This window comes from Phascolarctos cinereus, unplaced genomic scaffold, assembly GCF_003287225.1.
Source record: "Phascolarctos cinereus isolate Bilbo 61053 unplaced genomic scaffold, phaCin_HiC Scaffold_4;HRSCAF=312, whole genome shotgun sequence".
Taxonomy (NCBI): Eukaryota; Metazoa; Chordata; class Mammalia; order Diprotodontia; family Phascolarctidae; genus Phascolarctos; species Phascolarctos cinereus.
The window spans coordinates 96,638,995-96,666,714 of NW_027555847.1; the positions used below are offsets into that span (position 1 = coordinate 96,638,995).

General features: G+C 40.6%; 1 protein-coding gene across 8 annotated transcripts; it reads right to left on the reverse strand.

The window, feature by feature from the left end:
• Positions 1-3,147: 3,147 nt before the first annotated feature.
• PGAP4 (post-GPI attachment to proteins GalNAc transferase 4) lies at positions 3,148-27,135 on the reverse strand. Of its 8 annotated transcripts, none has more exons than XM_078152473.1 (5): positions 26,965-27,135; positions 22,023-22,056; positions 21,334-21,481; positions 8,534-8,598; positions 3,148-7,064 (listed from the first exon to the last, which is right to left on the reverse strand). In XM_078152473.1, exon 5 carries the CDS (start codon positions 6,974-6,976, stop codon positions 5,786-5,788), a length of 1,191 nt encoding a protein of 396 aa, XP_078008599.1. In that variant the 5' UTR covers positions 6,977-7,064; positions 8,534-8,598; positions 21,334-21,481; positions 22,023-22,056; positions 26,965-27,135; the 3' UTR covers positions 3,148-5,785. The 8 variants fall into 8 exon arrangements, with proteins under 8 accessions (XP_078008599.1, XP_078008600.1, XP_020857894.1 ...); XM_078152474.1 differs by lacking the exon at positions 26,965-27,135 and adding an exon at positions 26,478-26,958; XM_021002235.2 differs by lacking the exon at positions 21,334-21,481.
• Between the last annotated feature and the right edge of the window lie 585 nt (positions 27,136-27,720).

Here is a 27,720-nt window from a genome sequence, read left to right on the forward strand (position 1 = left end):
AGAAAGCACAACATCCCAAAAGCTAAAGCAAGAAGGTATAACAACTTAACCCAGATGAGACTTTGAATCACTGAACAATTTGAGCCTCAAACTACTCTGGGGAGGAACTGGAAGGGCACTGTACTTATTTGGGAATTGGTAGATTGGGAGATGGTACTTTTTCTTTCACATTGATGTCTATGCTGATTAAATGCTTATACCAAGAGCAGCTAGCTCTTATACAGCTCAAGGTGTGCATAGCTTTATTTTATCCTCACAATGACTTCATTAACCCCATTTTACCGATGAGGAAACTGAGGTAGATAAGTCAAGTGACTTGTTTGAGGAAGTGTTTAAGACCAGATCTGAACTTGTCTCTTTGACTCCAGGTCCAGCACTCTAAACACTGTGTCACCTAAATGCCTCTTGCATTTCCTGGTCTGGGTCTGTGAGTATGGTGAACAGGTGAAAAATCTACACTGGAAATTTCCAGTTTGGGTACTGGATTGATTCAAATAAGGCAAGATGGGTAAATTACAATGAAAAGTCTCCATGTTTAGGACCTGAGTTCATAATCACAAATTCATAGAAGAGAGAACCACAGGCTATACTTACACAGAATTTAATTTAGGAACAGCAGTTCATCAAATACTCTGAAGAGAAAAAGTGATTCTACAAGTTTTAAAATAGCCAAACCCCTTATTGCCACATTCATATAGAAGACAGTAGGAAACAGGAGTTTGGGAAGGAAACGTTTGCTGACTGATCGTCCTGGGAGAAGAAATGAACGACATGGCGCCATTTGGTACGTGGCAGTATGGTAGACAGAGTGCTGGAAGTGTAAGGCCCGGGTTAATCCCAACTCTGCTTTCTGTTGAGTGCTCCAGCTTATTGCCAGTCAGTAAACAAATGTCATAGAACGGGCATTTATTAAGCACTTACTAGGTGCCAGGCACTGTACTAGGTACTAGGGATATACTAAGGAGGGCAAAAGCATGATTCCTTCCCCCAAGGAAACACATTAGAATGTATCGTCCACATTCTAATAGAGGAGAGAAAAAGGTGTATATAATATATATATGTACATATATAATATATATATATACATATATGCATGTATATAATATGTGTGTGTCTATATATATTATATACACCTTTTTTTGGTGTGTGTGTATACACATATACATATACACACACACCAAAAAAAGGTGTATATAATATATATAGACACACACTATATATATATACACACACACACACACAAAGGTGTATATAATATAGACACACACATATATTATATACATGCGTATTTGTGTAGACGCACATAGAGTGCAAATGGGAGGTAATTTCAAGGGAAAAACAGCAGTGGGGGGAGGGGAAGGGTGACCAGGAAAGACACAATGTGGAAGATGGAATTTGAGTGGTCTTTGGAAGGAAGGTGGACAGAAGGGAGAGCATTTCAGGCATGAAGTAAAAAGATGAAGAGCCCATAGATGGAATATTGCAAGAAAAAGCAAGAAGACCAGTGTTTTTGGATCTCAGAGCACGTGGAAGACAATTTAAGTGTAATAAGATTGGAGATGGGAAGGTGCCAGGTGTAAAGGGCTTTAAAAGCCAATGAGTATTTTATGTTTCTATTTATCTTCGAGATAATAGGGAGCCATTGGAGTTTATTGAGTTGTGAAATTACATGGTCACACCTGTGCTTTTAGATCACTCTGACAGCAGAATGGATGATGGATTGGAGTCGGGAGACTTCAGGCAGGAAATAAAACAGAATGCTACTGCAATTTGTTGTTGTTCAGTCGTGTTCAACTCTTTGTGACCCCACAGACCATAGCATGTCACGCCTTCCTAACCTCCATTATCTCCCAAAGTCTGTCCAAGTTCCTATTCGTTGTTTCCATGATACTATCAATCCATCTCATCCTTTGCCATCCCCTTCTCCTTTTGTTTTCAATCTTTCCCAACATCAGCGTCTTTTCCAAAGAGTCCAGTCTTCTCATTACGTGGCTAAAGTGTTTAACCTTCAGCTTCACTATTTGCCCTTCCAATGAAAAGCCTTAATTAATTTCTTTTAAGTACTGACTTATTGGATCTCTGTTATTCCAGGGACTTTCAAAAGTCTTCAACACGATTCAAAAATGTGATTCTATGGTGCTTAGTTTTCCTTATAGTTCATCACTCACAGCCATACATTGCTTTGACTATACAGACCTTTGTTGGCAAAACAATATTACTACTTTTTAGTCTGCCCTACAGATTTACCAGCTTTCCTTCCAAGGAGCAAGCTTCTTTTAATTTCATGGCTACAGTCACTATCTGTAGTGATCTTTGAGTCCAAGACTATAAAACCTGACATTGCTTCCATTTCTTCTCCCTCTATTTGCCAAGAAATGATAGGGCCAGTTACCATGATCTTAGGTTTTTTGGTTTTCTTTTTAATGTTAAGCTTCAAGTCAGCTTTTACACTCTCCTCTTTGACCCTAATCAAGAGGCTTCTGTGGGAGGAAAGAGTGCTCAGGACAGGGCCTTGGGGAACATCGCCAGTTAGTGGGCATAAGCTGGATAAAGATGAAGCAGAAGAGGCTGAGGTGGTACAGACAAAGGGTGAGAGGAATATCAGGAGAGATCAGAGTCATGAAAACACAAAAGTATTTGGAAGAGGGTGATAGTATCAGTGGCTACATAGAAGTCAAGGAGGATGAGGATATAGGGTGATAGACACCAATGATGGCCTAACCAAGAAAAGGCTTTCTAAGGAGGGGGGAGACAAGGGCAACAAGGAAGCAGCCAGGAGAGAAGGGATCATGGTTCTCCTTCCCTGGAGATCTTCAAACAGAGACTCAGGGACCACTTCCATGGGATGTTGAAAACCAAATTCTTATTCATATAGGGCTTGGAATAGATAACTTCTAAAGACCCCTGAAGCTCTGAAAACCCAGAACTCTGAGAGGTAACTTTGTCTCTTTCTCATTAGCACTGGATACAGAAATGTCTAAGTTAAAAAACAGATCCACTAAATAGCTAAAACTAATAAGTAATAACTATAATATTGTTATTATAATTGTTTATAACACAATATATTGTGACTATGTGATTATCATAACATTATTATCTAATTAATGTCTATTCCTCTAGTTGTCTTTTAATAAATTCATATGAAAATTGTGAAACAGAAGAAATTTAATCATTAGGAAATTTTTTTTTGATGTAACAGGACAAATTTAATTGTTCTAAAAAGCAAAACAAAACAAAACAAAACTTCTTTGAGCCTAGACAGATTTTTGTTTTTTGGTTAGGCTTGTGACTAGCACGGGTACCTCTTGGTGTGGAAACTCCATTTCATAGATGTTGACTAGCAATCTGTAAGTTACTAACTTTAGGAAGCTGTGACAGGCACCCAGGTCTTGTTGATTTCAAGATCAGTCTTCAATCCACTATGCTGTGCTGCCTCTTTTAAGCAGAAATTGCTTTAGCTAAAAAGCAACTGAGCAGCTCCTAATCTGTACCCAGATGCTGGCAACAGCCAACCAGATTTTGAAGACCACTGTCCAACTCTATCTAATGTATTGTAATGAGTCATATACATAACATAAAAAACTTGGCTACACATAGTTGTTTGATATACCATATGTAACTTTTGCAGCTGTCATAAACAAATAAATTGACTTTCTCGGCAAAACATTCCCCCCCTGCAGCAGAAATTTGACATCTTTCTTGTGTTATTGGTAAAAGGAAACTCAATATGTAGCAGGAAACATATATTATTAGTACATTGTAAAAGATATGAAATACAGAAACTGGTCACTGGAAAAAATCCAAACTATCATTGTTATGTGCTAATTAGTTGAATTATTCTTTGAAGGTGAAGTCCCACACCATTTACAAATGGTAGAATTTCTTCTTTTATTTGGAATGAAATTTTTTTGTTATAAGCTATCAAGGGTAGGGAACCTACAGGTTGGAACAGGTCTTGGCCAGGTTTGATGCTGAGTAAGGTGTGCGTGCGTGCGTGAGAGTGTGTGTGTGTGTGTGTGTGTGTATACATATATCCATTATAATTGACAATTTGTGTTCCCCGTTCCCAGTTTAACAATTAAATGGCTGAATGTTGATATTTCAAAAACCTACAAAATCCAAGGTCTTTTTTAAAGTCAGCCTGGATTGCTTTTTATTTTCCTGTGGGCATGTAGTCTTCATTACTGTATATATCCTCCCTTCTCTACTAAACTGTTACGCTCCATGAAGGCATTTAAATAGAAAGTTAATGTGATCTCAGACTTCATTTAAAGGCTTAACATCCATACTGAGCAATGTGATAGCTCTATGGTACTCTGCTCTGTCTGGATACTACCTGGAGTGTTGTGTTCCAGTACAGGTACTACATACATTTTAAGACAGCTAATTTGTAAGGTGGAGAGCATCCAGAGGAGAGGAGCTAAGGAAAAAGGACCTTGTGATCATCTCATGTGAGGCTCCTTTGAAAGAACTGGAGACGTTTATCCTAAGGAACAACATGATATCCTCCTAAAAATACTGGAGGGCTGTCATAGGGATGAGAGATCAGACTTCTTGGGCTCTGATCCAGAAGGTAGAGATGGGAAAAATGCATAGAAGTTACAAAGAGGCAAATTCAAACTTAATGTAAAGAAAAACTTCCTAACAATCAGAGGTATCAAAAAGCAGACTAAGTTGCCCTGGGAGTTAGTAGGTTTTCTTTTCATTGCAGTTTTCAGGCAAAGACAGGATGATCACTTGTCAGGTATATGGCAGAGGGGATTTTGTTCAGTTATGAACTGTACTAGAATAGATGAGATCTGAAGGTCCTTCCAAGTCTAAGATTTTGTGATCTCTAGTTTATCTTTGTATTCCCCTCAGTGCCCAGCACACATGTCTTACACACAATAGGATCAATGCCTGTTGAATGAACAAATGTGGATGATAACATGTAAGATTTTGCCTTCAATTCCCCTATAACTGCACATGGAGGTAGAAAGTATCCAAGCATACAACAGAAGAAAGGAAGTAAGCAGTCCACCACAAGATTAGAAGAAGCCTCAATCACTCCTGGTAAGGCAAATGAATCCCGATTCTGGTGCTCTGGGCTAGAAAGAAGTGAAAGACATTTAAAATTGGAGATTTTAGATGGCTTATGCCTTCAGACTTATTTGTGGGGTGTCGGAAGGAAAGAGTTGACAATCTTGGACCCTTAAAGTTGGAAGCTTTTAGACCCTTGGCCAATGTACCCCAAACTCCCACAGGCATAACCTATTGTCTCCTTTCTGTATGTCTTCTTTCTATGAATATTTTACCAGGATCTTACTGGATCTAAATCCTCATACAAAGACACTAAGAGGCAGCCTATTATTTCACTGAAAATTTTTCCAAAGGCACACCTATTTGAATCTTGGGTGTTCCTTCTTTTTTGGTGGAGAGTGACTGAGTGAGTGTAAGTGTGTGTATGTGTGTGTAAGAGAGATTTATTGGGTCTGCTCTGCTAAAAAGTTCGAATGTCAAAGTCAAAATATCCAGAATTCACAAGACATTTATGGATAAGTTATGTACCTAGGTCTGGTGCAGAATATGGAAGAATCTTGGTATTCAGATGGTATCCTGCCTGCCACCAGTCTGCAGGTTACAAACTGTTAAGGCACTTCATCCCTAAGCCCCTCATTTTCCCAATGAACACTTCTCTACACAACGTTAAACAAATAAAAAGAAAGTAAGTGAATCCAAAATACATGGCTAAGTGTACCTATCCCTAAGAAGTGCTCTGACATCCAGAAAGGCTTTTCTCAGGATTTTATAACAATCTGGGCTTATAGTTAAGCCGGAGGCTGGAGAAGAGCCCAATGTGTCTTACTAGGTTAGGCTCTACCACATAGGCCCTCTCATTCTTGTCCTGTAGAAATGAGTAGAGGGCCATGTCCTTGGCAAAGCCACTGCGGCAAGATATCTCAGCTAGATAGCTCACTGTCCTCTGGGCCGAAGAGGCAGGGAAAAGCATGGCAGGAGTGCAGCACTGTGTAGTGGGGACCACGTTGTAGAGGGCAGGGGCCAGCCGTCGAAGCTCCAGCAGGTAGTGCCGGCCCACGAGCTCTGCCAGCCCCATGCTGTACAAGGAGAAGAAAAGAACGATGCGGTAGCTCAGCCCTGGGAGTCTGGCAATCTTGACATATGCCCAACCGAGCAAGGGCCCCAGGAACATCCCCACACCAAACCACTCCAGAATCCTCATGGGCTCTGGGTTGAAGTAGCTTTGGAGTCTCTCGGGATGATAAAGCTTCAGGTAAAGGGCATCTCTGAGGTGTGGCTCAGACAATCTAGTTTCCAGAAGGTGCCTTAAGACACTAAAGATCTGCTCTTCAGGAACGGCATCATCTTCCACCATCAGAATGTATTCTGGGTCGTAGTTCTGCAGGGATTTCTCCAGGCAATAGGCATAGTCCTGCTTCTCTTTCTCAAATGTATTACTGAAGACATTCCTGCTAATGTTCACACCCTTGGTGCCTGCAAATCGGCTGCTCACCGGGATAAAATTGGCCAGCAGCTTGGCATCCTGGTGTCTGGAGTTCCAATCCACATCACACAGAAAGAGCTGGTGACTCTGGCATGGCTGACCGCACTGCTGAAGGAGGCGATGGAACTGAGATGCCACCTGTAAGACATAGTGGAACTCAGGCTGTCGGTACACTGTGATGATGGTGATCAAGAGCCAAGGCCGTGAGGGGCCCTGCCTATCTTTGGGTGGGGTGACATTGAGGGCCTGGAGGTTCTTAAAGTAGTGGAGTGAAGCCTCACCCTCCTTCATGCTCTGCTCCAAGAACTCCTCGCTCATTTGGTGCAGGTGCCAGCGGCGCGCATAGAAGTAAGAGTGGAGGAGGCGGTGGCAGGTCAGAGGGGCCAAAATGCCAAATATTACTATTGTCAAGAAAAAGAAATGGAGAGCTGGGCTGGACCAGGGCAGCAGCCGCAGCTTACGGAAAAGCATCATGGCAGGAGGAGTGGCTGCTCTGGTTTAGTCACATTTCTGCTGCTTTCGGGCCCAGAAGCATCTGATCGTGGAAAAGAGGTCATCACACCTAAAGAGGAGAAAAGTAGAGAATGGCAGAATAAGGTCGAAAACTAACAGGCCTTTAAGAAAACTATGGACTAAACTCAGAACATACCATTATGCAAGGAGGGGAATTTCAGCCTAAATTTGAAGTTGGGTGGTTACCACTCTTTAGTATGTGGAAAGTACATGATTAAATTGGGAGTAAATTACTACATGAAAATAATCCAGCTTTTGCCAAATAGCAAAGAGTGGGGTGGAGTGGAGAAGAGAGGAGAGCATGGCTTCAGAAGGAAACAAATTAATCCAGATGAAAGATATGATGCCATGGGCCAGGATTTTAACAGAAATGGAAAACAAGACCATCAGCACTAACATAGTATTTCTTTAATCAAATTGGTACCTGCTGAAATTTTACAGGCTGGAAAAATGTAGTAGTCATTATCCCTGTGTGCTGAGGACATTATGGAAGAGTTTTCACTTGGGTCAGTTTGGTTTCTCACCTAAGGGTGATGGGTGACTCCTAGCCAACCCCAAGTCTTAAGCTTCTATAAGGAGAATCATATGTGTTCTGGGGAGGCGTAGGGATCATGCCTCCTTCTGAGACAGGAAGTCTGATTTTCCTTGCCTTTTTCTTCTTACAGTTGTCCCTTCCACATCATGGGGATTAGGAATGCAGCACCCCAGCAATCTGGAAAATTTGTGTAAAATTTTTTGGCCCTTCATACCAGAGAAGAAGTCTGAATTTTTTCTTTTATGGGATATTTACAGTACCTTATTGTAAAATTTGAGTTAAGTATTTGGTCACAGGCTCTGTGCCGTCTGTTGGCCTTTGTGTGTTGTCTGGGGCTTTCACAAAACTCCCTCCAAATTGCCATTTATTTTCTTATGCCGATCTGCTGCATATCAAAACTACTATGGGAAAAGTTGTGATATGAAAGGGCTAACCGTACTGCCTTTAGGTGGGGAATGATAATTCCAAGCCCCAAGACAGGTCCTTGTTAAGTACTAAGCATGCAGTACTTCTGATAAACTGCAAAATGCTTTTATTTGTTGAATCTGCAAAACCCTATATATGGGTCAATTACGATTTCTGGATGTACAAGTTACTGATACTGTAGAATATCTGCACCACATTGATTGTTTGAAATTCTTTTCCTATATGGCACTATGGAAACAAGTGAAAGGACTATGCTTATGCCTCCCTGGGACCCCCAGTATCATTCTGGGTTGGAGATATGGACAATGAACTGCAAAATGCAACCCAGCTGATTTATTGGGGATAGAAAAAATTAAATTTTTTTTTTTTAGGCAACTGGGGTTAAGTGACTTGCCCAGGGTCACACAGCTAGTAAGTGTCAAGTGTTTGGTGTGAGGCTGGATTTGAACTCAGGTCCTCCTGACTTCAGGGTCGGTGCTCTATCCACTGTGCCACCTAGCTGCCCCAGAAAAAATTTAAATTTGAAGAGATGTGAGGAGGAGGGTGTAATAGCAGACCTGGACAATGAGGGCTCCATCTTTAGAACATGCACTATGCAGGAAATCATGGATTCTAGTGTCTCCTAAAACAATGAGGAAAAACATTAGAAGACTTATATAAGCTGATATGGAGTACAGTTGGTAAAACCAGAACAAATTATTCAATGACTACAAAATACAAAAAAAACAGCTAATAAAAGGCAGTTGAATTCAGGTTACTTGTAATGATAAATATCATTCCTAGAGAACTGGTAAGGAAATATATCTTCCTTTTTCTCAATAGAGAGGTGGGAGACCACAGATGTGGAAGACCACAGATGTGGAATACAATATATGCTGTCACATACAGTCACTGTATCAGCTGATTTGGCTTAAATATTTTTCTTTGTTACATGGGAACATTTAAGGCAAGGAAAGGGACTTTAAGGAGGAATGACTACATTGATTAGAAAAATTTTAAAGAAAAAATTTTAAAAGAATAAAAATAAAACACAGAAGCTTCACTTCCAGCAAATAATTTAGTCACCTTCCCTTTCATATTCTTTAGATATGAAATGGAATAGGATCTTCCCCCAGTCATTTACACAAACAGTTTAGAACACGAGATGTAAACTCTGAATTTGGCTATAACAAAGGTGGTATTGCTAAGTAGAGGTGTGCACAAGGACTACACCTGTCATTTCACAGGTATAGAGAACTCTCAGGGGAGGAAACACCCTTTAACAATGCAGGTTGGAATATTCCATAATTTATAATTTTAAGACAGTTACCTAGAGGTTAAATGACAAGCTTATAATTGTGGGAGACTAGAATGGTAGAATAAGCTCAGACTATTAGGCACGGCAGAGACTTCTTGGGAGGAATAGAGTTGAAAAGAGCAACAGCAATGGTCACTTATTACTGAAGACTTGTGCACCTCATGATCTTCTCATCACCAACTATGTCTTCCATTTACCTAATCACAATAAAACATCATTCACACTTAGGGTTGGTGCATGATTTTCTGTTTGCAGATACTGTGCACTCAATGCAGCCTCTGAAGCTGAGATGCAACAAAGTATGGACCAATTCTCTGCTGCTTATGCTAATTTTGGCCTAACAATTTACAGCAAGAAAACACAGGTGCTCCATCAGCCACCACCACACCATCCATACGTGGAATCATCAGTTACAGCAAATGGAAAAGTTTTGAATGCTGTGGATAACTTACCTTGGTAGTATACTTTCCAGGAAAGTACACATTGATAATGAGGTTGATGCATGCACTGCCAGAGCTAACTCAGTGTTTGAGAGGCTCCCAAGTGTGGGAGGGAAGAGGTATTAGACTGACTTCTGTGCTGACCTCATTGTTATGTATGAGACCTGGACAGTATACCAGCGCCATGCCAGGAAACTGAATAGCTTTCATTTGAATTGTCTTAGGAAGATCATGTGGCAGGATGAGATAGCAGACACAGGTCCTTTCTTGATCTAAACTGCCAAGCATTCAAACCCTGCTTCAGAGAGGGCAACTCCGTTGGGCTGACCACATTGCTCGAATGCAAAACGTACACTTGCCAAAAAAAACTATTTTAGAGAGAACTCACATAGGGCAAGCGTTCACACAGTGGTCAGAAGAAGCGGTACAAGGACACCTGGAATTGACTGTGTGACATGGGAGACACTGTCACAGGACAGCTCAGCATGGCATGCCCTCATCAGAAAAGGTGCTGTGCTCTATGAATGAAGCAGAATTGAAGCAGCTCAAAAGAAATGCAAGATGTGCAAGTTTAGAGAAACCACCCCAAAGGTTCACACGGACTGTTTGTGCCTGACCTGTGGTAGAGTCTTCTGAGCTTGTGTTGGTCTGATCAGCCACGGTTGGACACACTGAAACTTGACCCTAGCACAGTGATGTCATTTTGGTCCTCTTCGAAAAGGAAAAACTACAACTACATGACTTGTCTCGAGTCACACAGACACTATGTGTCAGAAATGAGATTTGAGCCAAGGTCTTCCCGACTTTTCATCAGCCATGCTACTTCTCATCTATAAATACTTGCAACATTACTAATACATACATTTATGTAAACTTTAGAGTTCACTAGGCCCTTTCTTCTCATAATAACCTTGGGAAGCAAGTAGGTCTTATGAATATTCTTATCTCCTTTTTACAAATGAAGAAATTGAGACCCTGAGAAATTAAATGAGTTGCCCATGATCACAAGGCTAGTGAATGGCAAGACTGGAACTCAAGCCACATCTTCTGACTCCAACTCCTCCATCACCCCTCTCCAGGACCTGTGACTAACTTAGGGCATAGTGTCAATGAACAGCAGCCATCATTCCCACAGCAAAGGAAAAACAACACAGAATTTGGGGGAAAAAAAAAGTCTGATGCTAGAATTCTGGGTCCCTTCAAGATCAAATGGACTTTGAAAATAACAATGGTATAGAGAAAGAATGACCTCATTGGTTGGTGGGCCTGCAGGGACCCAGGGTAATAACTCTGCTTCCCAGGAGGGGTCCCTGACTTGCTGAAGAACAGAACAGCAGGGCAGAACATGAATCCCAAAGCTAAGAACTCATCTGCTGAAAAGTCCAATGGTAACTGATCTCTAAACCAGGGCTTCTCAAACTTTTTAGTTTTGAGACACTTTTTCTTAAAATTACTGAGGATCCCAAAAAACTTTTCTTTACGTGGGAGATACATACACACATTCACACACACTCATGTATATATTCACACACATATTTATGTGTATATGTGTGTGTGTGTGTGTGTGTGTGTGTGTATATATACACACACACACACACGTATACACATACACACACACATATATACATGTACATTTTATGGTAAATGTATACAGATATATTTACCATAATATAAATTAAAACATAGAACTACTATGAAAATAGTTTTGACCTTACAGACCCTTAAAAGGGGGCCTCTAGGGGGACTTGGATCACAGTTTGAGTACCTCTGTTCTAAAGTACTATGAAAGACAGATAGAAATGGACTGCTCTGGTGAAAGAAATTAGACACAACAGATTGTGTTTCTGAAATGCAATGAGACAGCTTGAAGACAGTCACCTATTTGTGTCTGATGATGGCCATCTCTAGAGCTGGGAGAGAATAAAAGAAAAGAAATCTACACGATAACTTTGTTGTATATTTAAAAGGAATTACAAGTTGTACATAGTAGATTTGCAGTTTCATGTGCAATCATCTTTTTTATTATACTGTTACAGAAATGCTTGTTTTATTCCATAAATTAAAAATGAAATAAATTTTTAAAAAGAAAATAGGGAATCCGTCTTATTTAATTTCTGCATCTCTCTCAACATCTATCACAGTGGTGATAATACAAGCACAAATAAAATGTTATGTTGGGTGTGAGGCATGAAAAATTGTTTCCTACTACAAGGGTCATAAAAGAATTAACGCAGAAGGCTCTGAACTGGATTTTAAAGGAAGGAAGGATTCAGTTTCAACAGATGGAGTTTCAACGTGTGTGTGAGCATATTGGCATTCAATAAAATGTCACTTTAGTCACTGAACATATCAATATTTTTTTAAAAATCAATTAAAAAAACTCCACATTGCATTTATATTAGCTGTTTAGTTTCTTGTATTTTTTTCTCCATCCATGTTTATAGATACCTTTGGGTCTACTTCAGGATAGCCAACCCAGAGGGGCAGAAAAATTAATTTTTCTTTTAATAAAACCTATGAACCCAAGCATTTGCTGCAATTCCAATTCTTGCACTTTTATTACAGTTGAACTACACTATTACTTACTACTACTAGCAACTCCCCAATCCCATCCTGTACACACCCACCTCCAAATAAGTCATTCTCTATGTCTGGAACAGATTCCCTTCATGTTCTCTCTTGAAATCCCTCCTTTGCTGCTTTCCCACCTCCATGCTTTGTAGAGACGTATCCTACACATACACATAGACAGAGAAACCCCACCCCCCTCTCCATCTGTTGAAACCCAATACTTCTTTCAAAACTCAGTTCAGAGCCTTCTGTATTTACTCTTATACAAGCCTTCCAGTTGAAAACAACCTTTCCTAATAGGTTAGGTACTCAAGACACAACTGTCAATGACTACAGTAATCTACTATTTGATAAATCCAAAGACTCCAGCTTCTGGGATAAGAACCCACTCTTTGAAAAAAAACTGCAAAGTAGTATGGCAGAAACTAGGCACAGACCCACATCTTACATCCTATACCAAGATAAACTCAAAATGGGTACAGGATTTAGATATAAAGACCGATATTATAAGCAAACTAAAGGGAAGCAGAAAGCTGGGAAATAATTTTTACAGCCAATGTCTCTGATAAAGGTTTCATTTCTAACATATATGGAGAACTGAGTTGAATTTATAAGAACACAAGTCATTCTCCAATTGATAAACAGTCAAAGGATATGAACAGGCAGTTTTCAGAGGAAGAAATTAAAGCTATCTATAGTCATACAAAAATGCCCTAAATCATTATTGATTACAGAAATGCAAATCAAAATGACTCTGAGGTACCACATCACACCTATCAGATTGGCTAACATGACAAAACAGGAAAATGGTAACTGTCGGAGAAGATGTGGGAAAACTGGAACACTAATGCATTGTTGGTGGAGTTGTGAACTGATCCAGTCATTCTGGAGAACAATTTGGAACTATGCCCAAAAGGCTATAAAATTGTGCATGCCCTTCGACTCAGCAATACCACTTTTAGGGTTGTATCCCAAAGAGATCATAAAAATGGGAAAAGGACCCACATGTACAAAAATATTTATAGCAGCTTTTTTTGTGGTGGCCAAGAATTGGAAATTGAGGGAATGCCAATCAACTGGGGAATGGCTGAGCAAGTTGTGGTATATGAATGTAATGGAATACTATTGTGCTATAAGAAATGATGAGCAGGCAGACTTCAGAAAAACCTGGAATGATTTAAATGAATTGATGCTGAGTGAAAGGAGCAGAAGCAGGAGAACATTGTACACATTGTGCAATGGCTGACTGTGACAGACTTAGCCCTTCTCAGCAATGCAAGGATCTAAGACAACTCCAAAAGACTCACAATGGAAAATGGCATCTACATTCAGAGAAAGAACTTTGGAATCTGATTGCAGATGGAAGCGTACTATTTGCTCTCTTTTTTTTTGATTCTTCTTTCTTGTGGTTCCTTCCATTAGTTCTAATTCTTCTTTACATCATGACTAATCTGAAAATATGAAGTAGAGTCTACGACTTAAAAACCTGGAAAGACTTGTATGGTCTGATGCTGAGTGAAATGAGCAGAACCAGGAGAATGTTGTACACAGTAATAGCCACATTGTGTGATGACTAATATTGATAAACTTAACCCTTCTCAGCACTACAAGGATCTAAGACATCTCCAAAGGCCTCATGATGGAAAATGCTATCCATATCCAAAGAGGGAACTATGGAGTTTGAATGCAGATCAAAGCATACTATTTGCTTTTTTTTTTCTTCTGTTGTGTTTTGTTTCCTCTTTCTGATGGTTCCTCCTATTGGTTCTAATTCTTACCTACAACATCACTAATGTGAAAATATGTTTAATAGGAATACATATGTATAGCCTATATAAGATTGCGTGTCATCTTGGGGAGGAAGGGGGAGAAAAATTTAAAACTCAAAAGCTTATGGAAGTGATTGTTGATAATTAAAAATAAATTAATTATAAAAAAAAGAAAAAAGAAAAAAGAAAACAACCCTTCCTGCCTCACAGCCAACATAGAATGTTTTTTGGCCTTGTCTTGTACAATAATCATACTAAATGTGTTTATATGTCACATGTAAACTTACAGCTCTACATATAGTAGCACTAGGTTACAAATTCTATGAAGTCAGGCAATTGGCCAACAAGTACATTTAAGAAGCATTTACCAGGCAAATTACCAGGTATTGTGCCAAGAATTGGAGATATTAAGAAATGCAAAAATATGGTCCCCACCCTCAAGAAGCTTCACATTCTAATGAGAGAGGGAACATGCAAACAAGATACAATGTACAGTGTAAACAGAAGGTAATCCTAGAGGAAGGGACCAGCAGTGAGGGGCACTGCAGAAGATGAGATTCGAGCTGAGTCTTGAAGAAAGCCAGAAGGGAGAGGTGGGGCAGGGGAAGGGAAAGATACAGTACTCCAGGCAATGGACAGTGGGTTCCATCGCACAGTGCCAGAGGTATCAAGTGTGATGAGTAGCAAGAACACCATTGTTTTTGGATCATAGAGTATGTGGAGGAGAGTCAAGTGTGAGCAGACTGGAAAGATAGTAATGGGTCAGGTAGCAAAGGACTCTGAATGCCAAACAGAGCATTTCATATCTGAAACTGAAGGAGTCAGTGAAGTTTTCTGAATAGGGCGTGACACAGTAATACCTGAACTTTAGGATAGTCATGCTGGCAGCTGAATTGGGGATGGACTGGAGTGGGGAAAGACTTGAGGTGGGCAAACTGATTAGCCTAGGTCAACAGACCAAGTGTGAGAGGGCCTTCACCAAGGTAGTGACTGTTTGAGAGAAAGTAATGTATACAAGAGATGCTGTGGATGCAGACTGGCTACATGGGGATAGTGTCAGTGAGAAGTCCAGGACGACACGAAGCTTGCCCCAGCAGGGCATGACAAGTACACGGGAAAGGTGCACAATGATAATCTATGCAAAGCATTTTGCAAACTTTAAAACAGTACATAAATGTCAAATTATTATTATTATTACACCTATATTGGGATCACCGTCACTCAGTGATCTATAGAAGGGCCAGATACATCTTCGAGGAGGTCTGGGCCTTGGGTGAGACGATGTTGAGGCCCCATGAGAAGGGATGGTCCTGCAGGAAGCACCATCCTCCTGCCTTGGCTCTTAGACACCCCTCCATTTCTTTGGAGTGGGGCCATCTCACACAACATGGCCATGCCTCAGTGCAAAAGAGGGCTGACCAGAGCCGACCAGGTGTTTTATAGGCAGGGTCTTCTTGCTCAGGCCCTCTAATTAATTGGTTTTCAAACTTCAACGCGAGAGGCAGGCAGGTGCCAACTAGCTAGGAAGCTCTTTTCATAATAACAAAGGTATCTATTCCACTTTTCTAAAAAGGCCAGTTGTGGCAGTCCTATGTTATACAAGCATAGAGGCTGCAGCTATGATTCAATGGCATGGGGAACTCCTCTACTAAGGCAGGTCAGCACATTCTCTCTTACTTCTAGTCTAGAGCACTGAGAGGTGAAGTGACTCACTCCAGGTCACACAGACAGTATGTCAGAAGTAGTGCTTGAACTCACGTCTTGTTGGCTTCAAGGCCAACTCTCCATCCACTACTCCATGCTGTCACTCCTTTGGTTCTGTTTCATATTGACCAGAAACATCTGCCTCCCTTTAAGTCCCACCCACTGGTTCTAATTCTGTCTTTTGGAGCACCTCAAAGCAATTCTATTCTGTCCTACAGCAGTGGTCAAGTAGGGCGTGCATAACCCCCCGTATATAAAAGACCATCCACTGGAGCATGCTAAGAAAGTATCAGAACTGAAGACAGCAGCACAGTTATTCAACAGATCAATAAACATTTATTAAGAGCCTGGTATGTGCCACGCACTGTGCTAAGGGCTAGATTCAGCACGCTTGGAGCTGCTGCCTCCCCCTCTCTGTCTGCCTGTACCCAGAGCAGGCTGGGCTGAGACAGACAGTCAGCCAAGCACACCTTTCTCCAGGCAGACAGTCAATTACTTGCACCCAACCTGGCCTTGAGGCTCTCCCCACCCTACCCACTCCCAGCAGCAACAGCACACACCTTGTTTGTCCCCTTTTATGAGATCCTGGCTGCCTGCCTGGCATCTTCTCTTCCTCCACCCTTGGGAGAACAAAGGCAGCTCAAGCAGGGCCTGGGAAAAGTCACAGCCAGGACAGCAGGAGAAGCACAGGCATAGCAGTGTGAGTAAACAGCAGCTGTGGCTGGTAATAGGCTTTAGGATCAAATAACCGAGCACAGAACTCTGACCTGCAGCTCTCCTCCAAGAAAGCCCCAACCACACACCGCTGGACCACTTGGAAGCAAATGGAGGACACCTTGCTGTTCAGTGGTGTCCTATTCTTCGTGATCCAATGGACCATAGAAAAACAATACTGTCCATGGCATTTTCTTGGTAAAGATACTAGAGTGGTTTGCCATTTTCTTCTCCACTGGAGTAAGGCAAAGGTTAAATGACTTGATCAGGGCCACACAGCTAGTGTCTAAAGCTGAATCTGAATTCAGGTCTTCCTGAGCCCAGGCCCAGCATTCCATCCACTGAGTCATCTAGCTGTTCCTTCATCTAGATGAAGAATATCTAGTATCAGAAAACAGGGCCTACCTGAGTATCTTACTGTCTGCCCTGCCACTGTCCTACATACCTAAACCAACCACCCTCTAGATTTGGGACTTAACCTCCAGATACCATGTCTCTCTTCTCTGACAATGGGGATGATGGAAAGTCACTAACCCAATTCCAATAAAAGTCTTTGCATAAATAGTTGATGGGATAGAAAAATGAGTATTATGATATATCAGGTAAGCGTAGCCAATAAGTTGCTGCTTCTGTTTGGCTCTCTCTATTCCCATGAGGCATCTTTCCCAGCTATGACAGCCATAAAAACCAAGTACTGAAAAAAAAACTGACTTAAAACCAGACCATCAGATCTGTGTATTACAAGCTGTTAAACCGAGATTTCCAAAAATAATGAAGCATATTCAGTTGCATTGATCTCACAGAATATTTTTTTTACTGAGAATAAAAAGGTTTTTTGTACTAGTATTAAAAATGGTTCCATTTTTATTTCATTCTTTAAAATGTTTATTTTTGTATATGCTTTATAATATGTATAATATCTTAGTCATCAGTAAATGCATGTAATTTGTAAATTTTTTTTTTACTGAGGGAGTGGTATGATCAAAAAAAGTCTGGAGAGCACCATTTTACAAGCCAGATCTCCAAACACTTAAAAGCAAATGAGAGTTTTTCTCTAAGTCTCTTATTAGTTTCACTTTTAAAAGCCAAGGACCTGAGACAGAACAGGGTTAAGCATCTGCACATGTATCCCACAGTCAGTAAGACTAGACCCCAGCTCTCTGGACCCCAGTTCTAGACCTACACCTCAGTTCTCCAGACTTCATCCCCCAGAATATACTAATATTCTACGGATCATTAAAATTGCTCCTTAACACACTATGGTGCATTGAACCAAAAAGCAATCAACATGAGTTTGAACAATAAAGATCGACATATCTCCTCCTAGAATGGCCTGTTCTGCAAGGGAACCAGCAAGCCTCTAAAACCTGAGAGCTTCTCAGCTTCTGTAACTTGCAGGGGAACATCACAGCCATCTCGAGCAGTGCTGCCAAACTCAAATAGAAACAGGTCCCTGCCAGCCACATACTGACTTAGAAAACCACAAATTAACATTACCTATGGTTTTTTGGTTTTGTTTTTTGCTTTTTGCTAGGCAATGAGGTTTAAGTGAGTTGGCCAAGGTCACACAGCTAGTAAGTGTCAAGTGTCTGAGGTCGGATTTGAACTCAGGTCCTCCTAACTCCAGGGCCAGTGCTCTATCCACTGTGCCACCTAGCTGCCCCAACAGTACCTATGTTGTACCATATTTTTATTTATTTTGTTAAACATTCCCCAGTTATATTTTAATCTGGCTCACTTGAAGCCAGTAGGCTCTGAGTTGTAACATATCTTTGATAGCAAAGCTAAGAATAACGGGTAGAAACTACAAAGAGGAGAATCTAGATTTACCAAAGGGAAGACTTTCCATCAATGGTGCTACCCAGTGAATTCACTGGTATAGGAAAACTTCTCTACCAATGTGGAACAGAAATTGTTCCTCAGTTTACCTCTTAGAGAGTTGCCTAAGGCAGTATTTCTTAAGCTATGGCTTGTGACCTCATGGGGTTGCCATGAGGTACACAAGGTCACCCAATCAGAAGGTGTCTGAAGCTAGACTTAAACCTATGTGTTACTGTCTCTGAGGCTGGCTTTCCATCCACAACACAGGGCATCTCACTAATGATTAAGCTAGCTAAAAGTGGAGTGACAGGTCATCAGCTAAAGACTGGATGACCACTTCTCAGGCATGCTCTGGAAGGGATTTTTGCTCAGAGGTAACTGAACTAGATGGAAAAGGAAGCAATAAGCGTGTGCAGGTATAAATAAATATATGAGCTCCTTACTCATATGTGTATAGTCGTCCCTTGACATTCACAGGTTTCATATTCAGTTTTGGTTATTTGCAGGTTGGCCATCGATACATAAATGGGAATTTTTGGAGATCTGCCACATGCTGCAGAAAACTGCAGATGACACACATTTGGAAAGAAAACTTAAAAAAATTTAGTAAGTCATAAATGCATAAATACCATATGTTATTAATGTTTTTTAATCATTTACTACTATGAGCATACATACATACATTTATAATAAACAGTTAAATTTTGTTCAAGTTTCAGTGTGTTAAAGAGCTACAGGCTACTTAGTCTCTTTGGGAAGGCCGCCTCTTTGTTTCTCTACCATCCAGACTCAGTCAAGTGATTTTCTCGCACAGTGGTCTTTGGTAGAAGGAAATCTGTGAAGTAGTTGCTACAGCTACATGCTAATCTCTCTTGTGTAGAAACTACAACTTTTTAATGGGTGCAGTGTGCTGTTTTACTTGGGTTGGTTTTTTTTTTTGGTGTTAAATAAATATGATCAGAGTTATTAAAAATAAAAGTTTGGGGTGGGCTGGAGTTATTTGTAGTTTTTCACATTCTCAGGGGTTCTGGGCCCTTAATCTCTGTGAATGTTGAGGGATGACTGTGTGTGTTTGTGTGTGTATACACACACGTGTATATATACATATACATGTATACATATTACATATATGTATACAAACACATTACCTACTATGTGCTAGTATCTTTACAACTATTATTTCATTTGATCCTCACAACAAGCTGGGACGTAGATGCAATTATTATCCCCATTTTACAGGTGAGGAAACTGAAGCAAACAGTTAATTGATTGTCCAGGGTCACATAGCTAGTAAGTATCTAAGGCCACATTTGAACTCAGGTTTTCTGGATTACAGGACCAGCAATCTATTCACTGCGCCACCAGCCACCTCAGCTACCTCGGCTAGATGGCCTGTGATGTCTCTTGTCAGTCTGGGATTTTACCTTTCTAACTGGTCTCCCTTCCTTAAGTCTCTCCCCACAGATGCCAAAGTTTTCCTTAAATACAGATCTGACCATATCACTCTTCTACGCTTTCTATTGGCTCACAAACAAAATACAAACTCCTCAATTTAGCTCTTGAAGTTGAACACTCTGGCTTCCACTTAGCATTCTATGCAAATAAAGAACAACTACTGAGTCAATCTGTATTTGGGGTTTTCTGTCCTAATTCATGAGGACACATATATTACTAGAACTCTCTCAGGAAACTCCCTATCACTGAAATTTATAGCTCTCTGGACAACTAGTTGTCTTGCTTTAAGAACTCATGTTACTAGGGAAGGAAAAAAAAAAACCACTTTTTTGGGAACATTTCACGTGATCAGCAAAAGTAACCATGCAACATGGATGAAATCACTGGACACAAATTCAGTGCAGACCTGTTACGACTGGAAAATTAAGAACTATAAGAACTATTATATAGAAGACTTTTTTTTTTAAATCACAAGATGTAGTAAAGGGACTGGAATTCCATTCTCTTTTATTTTGAGGGAAAGCAGAAGTGGACAAAAAGATTTCAATCAGACAAAAAAGTTTTGTCTAAACCAGAAGTCTAAACAAAGTTAACTGAGAAAACACGAAAAGGTTTTTTGTTTTATTTTTCTTTGCACTAATACATTGTGGAAAATGCTAGTTTCAGCCAAAAAGTTTATATATTTACTTGATAAATTCTCTTGGGCACAGCATATTGATGACATGAAGGGAAGTGGACTCACGACTCTGCTAAAGCTGCCTACCAATTCAGGTGAAAGTTATTTGCCTTGTCAGAAAAACAGAAATGTAAAATGTATACCATCAATCTTGATGACATTATATTTTTTAGAAAATGCATCCTGATAGTCATTTGGTCTCCAACTTTGGTTATATCTGCATTAGGAGAATTAATCATTGAGTCTAGGAACCATCTCCTTGCTCTGATCCCTGTACGATATACCTCTTTCATAAATTTGTTCTCAGGACAACTATAAGTACAGCCCAAAGCAAAACTTTTCCTTCAGGTATTTTAAACTTTCTTTTTGTCTATTTGTTTTCCTCTTATGTTTCTGTATTTCACGTCAGGATATCTTACAAAGGAAGTTACCTTTCTCAGTTCATCTGTGATATACTATACTAAGTATTTGTGATCTTTGTTTCACCTGAGTCTTCATTACTTGATCTAAAGGTCAAATTTTCGACTATTTTAAGTTGCTTCTCTAATTTTAAAATGTGTGCTCCTACCTTGAATCCTTGGCTTCCACCATTACATACATTTAATTAAACATCAATAAGCTAAAAAACATCCAGAAGACAGCAACCAGGGACCAGGAATGGGGAGATTACAAATTCATGCCACATGATTGAATGGAAGTCAGGATATTTGACCAGGAGAAAAGAATATTTAGGGCATATCTGATCATTGCTTTCAAGTATTTAAGCTATCACATGGAGGAAGGATCAGATTTATTTTGCTTAGCCTTGGAGAGCAGAACAAGGAACAATGGGTAAAATCTGCAAAGAGATAAATTCAGGCTTAAAGGGTAGAACTTCTTAATGATTAGAGTTAGTTAAGAATGGGGCTACCTTAGGAGGCCGGTCTAGCCTTCACTGGAAGATCTTTAAGCAAGCAGTCTGTGACCCCTTGCCTGGTACATGAACAAGGGATGCTTGATCAAGTATGAGTTGGGCTAGATGGCCTCTGAGGTCTCTTCCAACTGAGATTCTGTAATTGCTGATCAAAAATATTGAAATAAAGACACTAAGATATCACCTCAAGAAAACAAAGAACTATTGCACAATCGATCGAGTATTTATTAAGCACCTACTATATTCGGGCCCTGAGCTAGACACAGAAGATGCAAATACAAAGAATGAAACAATCCCTAACCTGCAAAGAGCTGTGATACAATACTCGTGAGATAATTTTTTCCTGCTATTTTATACTCTATTTCTTTGTTAACATGTTTGAAATTCTGGCTTTACTGAATCTTATTAATCAAATACGAATGCATAAAGATAATCAAGTTATATCAAACACAAACCACTGTAAAATGTACACCCCATTTCTCCCATGATATTCAATAAATCTTGTTATAATCAATATTAGAAGACTACACAGTCCAATCTCTGCTATAAGCTGTCTTGAATACCAGATAACATTTCTGATTATCTATAAAGGAGGAAAAAAAATCAGTTAAGTATGATAAGTTTGGGACTTTTCTGTCCTCGAGAGCCATAATTAATACAATATAAGCAAACCCGGCCATACTCACCATGATATGATTCAGCCACTCGCCCATTTATAATCTGAAAGAAAATTAGTTTCATTAAGTTTAGTGAAAGTCTGTCACAGACTGTTTTAAGGCCTGTTAAACGATGACAGGTGCAATCCATCTCAGAGCATCTGGTTTGTGGTTTCTGTTACTCTTGCTTTTGATGTGTTTAAGGATATGCTTTATTTCTTAGGGTTTTGGAATACCCAAGTGTTATCCTTCCTCACTCTGGGGAGTTTAAGTGAATTGATATTGTTTGTTATAGAATACCTTGCTTCAATATACATTTATACTTAGCTATAATAGCTAACATATAGCCCTTTAAAAATTGCGAAGTACATTACATATATTTCTTACCAGATCCCTGAAAGAACCTAGTGACATAGGTACTACTGTATCCCCATTTTACAGATAAAGAAACTGAGGCTGATAGAGGTTACATGACTTACACAACTATTAAGAGTCTGAGGCAGGATTTGAATATAGGTCCTTCTGACTCCTGCTTCCTAGCTTTTCTCCCTTTGATGGGATGTGTATTAGGAGGTTATTTCATCTCTCCAAGGAAAAAAAGAGAAGTTAACCCAAAATCCACTTGCCAGATAAACTCTGGGAAGATATAGATTGGCTAGTATTATGTGTTAACTGTTCTCTCTTTTGCTTTCATTCCTAAAACCAGTTGAAAAGGTTTCCCCTCTTTTCACAATAACTTCATAGATAAATGTCTGTCTGGGTCTAAATGGCCCCATAGCAGCTGGCATCATTAATAAGACCTTCTATACCCTGCCTAGCTAGCTAACCCTTTAGTAAAATGGAGAACATTTCATTCTTATACTCTTGGTCACCTCAACCAATTACTGTTCTCAGATCACCAAGTGTAGATAATGTCGTATTCCCCAACAATCACCATCTTGGAATCTTTAAAAGGGTGCTAAGAACTTGCAGAAGAAAGGCACAGGCCAATCCCTGCCCTCAGGGAGTTTACAGTCTAATGAGAGAAGTTGTTATAGTTCAGTCATATCTCACTCCACTTGAGATTTTCCTTGGCAAAGATACCATAGTTTGCCATCTCCTTCTTCAGCCTGAGGCCAGATCTGAACTCAGAAAGATGAGTTTTCCTGACTCTTGGCCAGGCACTCTATCCAATGCACCGTTTAACTGCCGGAAAATACTAAAGTGGTTTGCTGTTTCCCACTCTAGTGGATTAAGGCAAACAGAGGGTAAGTGATTTGCCCAGAGTCACACAGCTAAAGTTGAACTCAAAAAGAGGAGTCTAGACACACATAAAAAGAAGCTGAAAAGGGGAGGTGAGATAACAGCAGAGTCAGGGGAATGATGAAGTCTTGCAGCCAGGGTGGGAAATGATCTGAAGAGATACAGAGTTGATTTCATCTTGAGTTTCTGGAGATCAGTAAGTCCAGTAGAACAATTGGATGGGAAATAATGATGTGAATGCCCTGAGTGCCCTTCTGGGGAAATTAGCAGCAGCAAAAGAGAATTTTTGAAAAATGCAATGATAAAATATCTTTCATGTATTAGATTTTAGATTGTGAGCTCCATAGACAGGCAGAAAACACAAATTTAATCTTTATATTTAATAGTACTCTGCATGCATGGACTTAAAAGTTCGTTGAAGTTGTGATTGTTAAAAATAGCAACACAAAAATATGATAGACTTTTCTGCCGTTCAATTTCTTTTTTCCTTCATATTTATTAGTGGGTTTGTGTCCACTTCAAAAGGTAGAATCCAGGAGGGCAAAGGACATGCTTTTTCTTTAAAAGACAAATACACAAAAAGAAAAAAAAACCCAAAATAAACTTGTTTCTAAGCATTTGTTAGAAAGCTGACTCCAATCTACTTTTCCATTCTTCTATTTTCTTCCCTTCAATTCTATGTGATAACCAAACTAGACTACTAGTCATTTCCCACCCTGCATCAGAACATGCCATCTTCTTATGCCTGGACTGAAAATCCTACCTAATGAAATCTCTCCCCATTAAAGCACAGCTTAAGGGCTTCAGGACACTTCCTGTATGAAGGGCTTGCATCTAAGTTTATCCTTCTTCCCACCCTTACATGTCATAGAGTTTGACTTCCCCTATAAACTTTTATTATTCTTATAGCTGACTTTTACAGTTTAAAGTTTGCAAATCCCTCTTAATTCTAGTACCTTTCTCTGTTGATCATCTCCAATTTAGCCTGTCTATAGCTTGTTTTTATAATGTTTACATGCTGTCTCCTCCTTTAGACCATGAGCTCCTGGAGAGCAGGTGTTGAAATAAATCTTTGCACAGGGCCTTGCCTTAGTGGATGAGACAACACTCAGGAAATAAGACACAGGAGCTTATTGTAGCAACCCAAGGAAAAAGTTGAGCGTAGCCTGGCAAGGAGTTTCAAACCCTGCACTCTGCTTTTGTGAACAAGTTTTGCAATAGAAGAAATACAATCCTGCCATCTCAGCTCCTCCCATATTACTTATCATAGGGAGAGGAGATTGGTGATATGCCCTTTCCTACAAACTGTCTCAAATCTAAACAAGGTTTTAAAATGGAGTCCCTTAAACGACTCAGCACAAATTTCAACAGGCTGTCTTTTACCTATATTTGTATCCCTAGCACACAGTACAGTGTCTACCACACAGCAGGCACTGAAATGTTTATTGACTGGCTGACCCAAGTTCTGTGGCTCTAAGTCCAGTACTCACTCCTACCCTATTTCTCAGCATTTGTTTCCTCATTCAGTTGGTCTAAATATCTCTCAGTCCCGTCCAACTTAACATCCTATGAGCCAGTGACATTTAAGAAAATAACCCTTACAGAACGTTTGTGCTAGTGGAAGGCATAATATAAAACACTGGACTACGAATCAGAGTATCTGGGCTCCAATCTTGGCTCTGGGTATTTAAGTATCTTGGTGGTAAAAACAATAAAGCAAGGCTCATCGTTCTCAAGAGCCTTTCAATTCAACAAGAATTAGTAGGTAAAATTTTCCCCAAATACCTCTGAAACACAAGTTTAAAGTGCCATGCAAATTTAGCCTTAAATTCTTAACAAAAAAGTGCAATTCCACTGGCTTTGTAATACCGTAGAGGAAAGGCAAGACTCAAAAAATGTTCAAAAGGCTATTTGAATGCAAGCTCTTGGGCTGAGAAGAGAGAAAGGAGCTAGGACTTCCTGGCATTATCAAGGGGTCAGTCTTACTCACCCTACCACGGGAGTTGGAGAAGTAAATAAGGGTCCTGGATCCAGACCCCTTTCAGGGCTACAGTCTGGAGAGTGTGTTGGGATAAGTGAATTTCAGGCTTAACTGTATTACTCCCATTCACTTACATAACTAGCTAGGGTCTGCAAAATCAAACTAAAATATTAAACTATAGGTATTAATTGGTTAGTTTGCAAATTCCAGCCTGAGCTATTTCACTGACTAGTTTTCAGTTTTACCTGATACAGATCTTCTCCTGAATTCTGTAAAATTCCATTGTATCCATTCTGCCTATGTAACCAAAACCTATATAATACAGCTCAAAATTGCTGCTCACTGACTCCATGATTTTTGTATAATGTGGGTCAGGTTCTGAGAGTAATAAACTGTTTCTCCATATTTCTGTATCATTAAGTAAGTAGGAGCAGCCTGGTAGCTAAGGAAGCCCAGACAATTTCTGTCACATGGTTTCAGGGGCAGGAGGGCAGGAAGTTGGTGGTGAATTTCTACACCTTTAATTGGAAACCCTCACAAGAGCCCACTATCACTGGGCAAATGGACATAGTCATACAGAGCTGCATTTATTATCATATATAAAACTACAAAACAGGATGGCTAAAGATTCCCACCCTCAACCCTTTTCCCTCCACCAATTTCTCGATCTGTAAAATGAAGTTGTGTCAGATCATTTCTAAAAATCCCAGTCGTTCGGCTAGGTGTGGCCTTAAGCCTTCCTGTCTCTCAAACGCAGATCCGACAAAACGAACTGCAGGCATCCAAGAAAGAGATCAGGGTCTTCCTCTCCAGTCCTTACGAAGCTGAAGTCTTCCAGCTTTACAGGCTTCCTTCAAGTCCAGCTAAAACCCCACTTTCTACAACAAGTCTTTTGCAATTCCTCAATGTTAGAGCCTTCCTGCCCTCCCTCTGTTGATTATTTCGAATTTATCCTGTCTATAGTTTGTTTGTATATAGTTACTCGTATGTTGTTTTCCCCATTGGACTGTGAGCACCTTGAGGGCTGGAACTATCTTTTGCCTTTTTGGGGGGGGTATCCCCAGCTCTTAGCTCTGGTCCTGATACATAGTAGACGGTTAATAAATATTTATTGACCAACGAGAAAAGACTGCAGCAAGTCCATGCATCCTGTGCCACACCTGCCCTGCAACGCTGGGAATTCAGCTCAGGGGCTCAGGTTAATCCAGGGCTGCTTGGCACTGCTCCTAAAGCGTCCCCTTAGAGAAAACTAGCCGACTTGCCTCGAGAGAAGAGCCGGGGCCCTTGCCCCCACTGTTCAGATCAGACTGCTCAATGTCCACCTCCATCTTCGCTTCCCTTTCAGCATCCACGGTTATCAAAGCGCGTTCCGCCCATCAGCTCAGTCTGGGCACCAGACTCCGCTATCTTCTGCCTTCCAGCTGCCGGACCCCTCCCTTCCGGGTCTGATCCTTCTCCCCTCCGGTCTGATCGTTCTTCTCCCATGGGGGAGGGGTCCTATTCCTTCCTACCCATCCCCCCAGACTAAGCCTTCCCCCTCCCATGCATGGCGCCAGAACCTCGCCCTCTCTCCCTCCAGGCTTAAAGGTCAAGGTCGGAAAGCCCCGAAGGCCGGGGCGGGAGGGGGAGCCCCCGCTGCAGCAAGGAGCCACCGGCCGTGGGAGCTGGGGAATGGGAAAATAGGGGAGCCCTGGCGTGAGGGCTAGGAAAGAAGGAGGTGAGGGGACGCAAGGGATGCAGTATTCCTACCTGGGCGGGAGAGAGAAAAGCTGGGACACGCCCTGCCCCGGAACGCTCATTCCTCTCCTTTCCAGCCCCAGGGTGAAGTCGCCAACGCCCACCTTGGCGCTCCACCCGCAGGCTCTCATCCTCTCCCCCCGCCGCCCCCGGCCCGCGCCAGCCTCCCAGCAGACTGGGAAGGGAAAAAAGCGAGGTGAGGGAGGGGCAAACGGTAAAACCGGGTCACGTGAGCCGGGCGAGTTTGCAGGCTGCTCCAGGCTGTGGGCCAGATTTTCTTTTCTTTTTAATTATTTTTATTTATTTCGTTAAATATTTCCTAATTACATGAAAAATTTTTTTTAACAATAATTATTTAGAATTTCGAGTTCCAAATTCTCTGCCTCCCTTCTCGCCCTTCCCCGCTTCTTGAGAAGGCAAGCAATTTTATGTATATTGTACGTGTGAAATCATGAGAAACATTTCCTTATTAGCCATGTTGCAAAAGAAAGCAATAAAAATAAAGTTTTGAAAAAGTATGCTTCAATCTGCATTCAAAGTTCATCCGTTCTTTCTCTGGAGGTGGATAGCATTTTTGATCATGTTCAGTTGTTGTAGTCCTGTCCCACTCTTTGTGACCCCATGTAGGGTTTTCTTGGCAAAGATAATGATTTGTCATTTCCTTCTCCATCTCATTTTACAGATGAGAAACTGAGGCAAAAAGGATTAAATAATTTGCCCAGGGTCACACAGCTAAAAAGTATCTGAAGCTGTATTTGAACTCAGGAA

Excerpts from the sequence above, each read along its gene's own strand:
- PGAP4 (XM_021002239.2), bottom strand. The coding sequence starts at position 6,976 with ATGATGCTTTTCCGTAAGCTGCGGCTGCTGCCCTGGTCCAGCCCAGCT.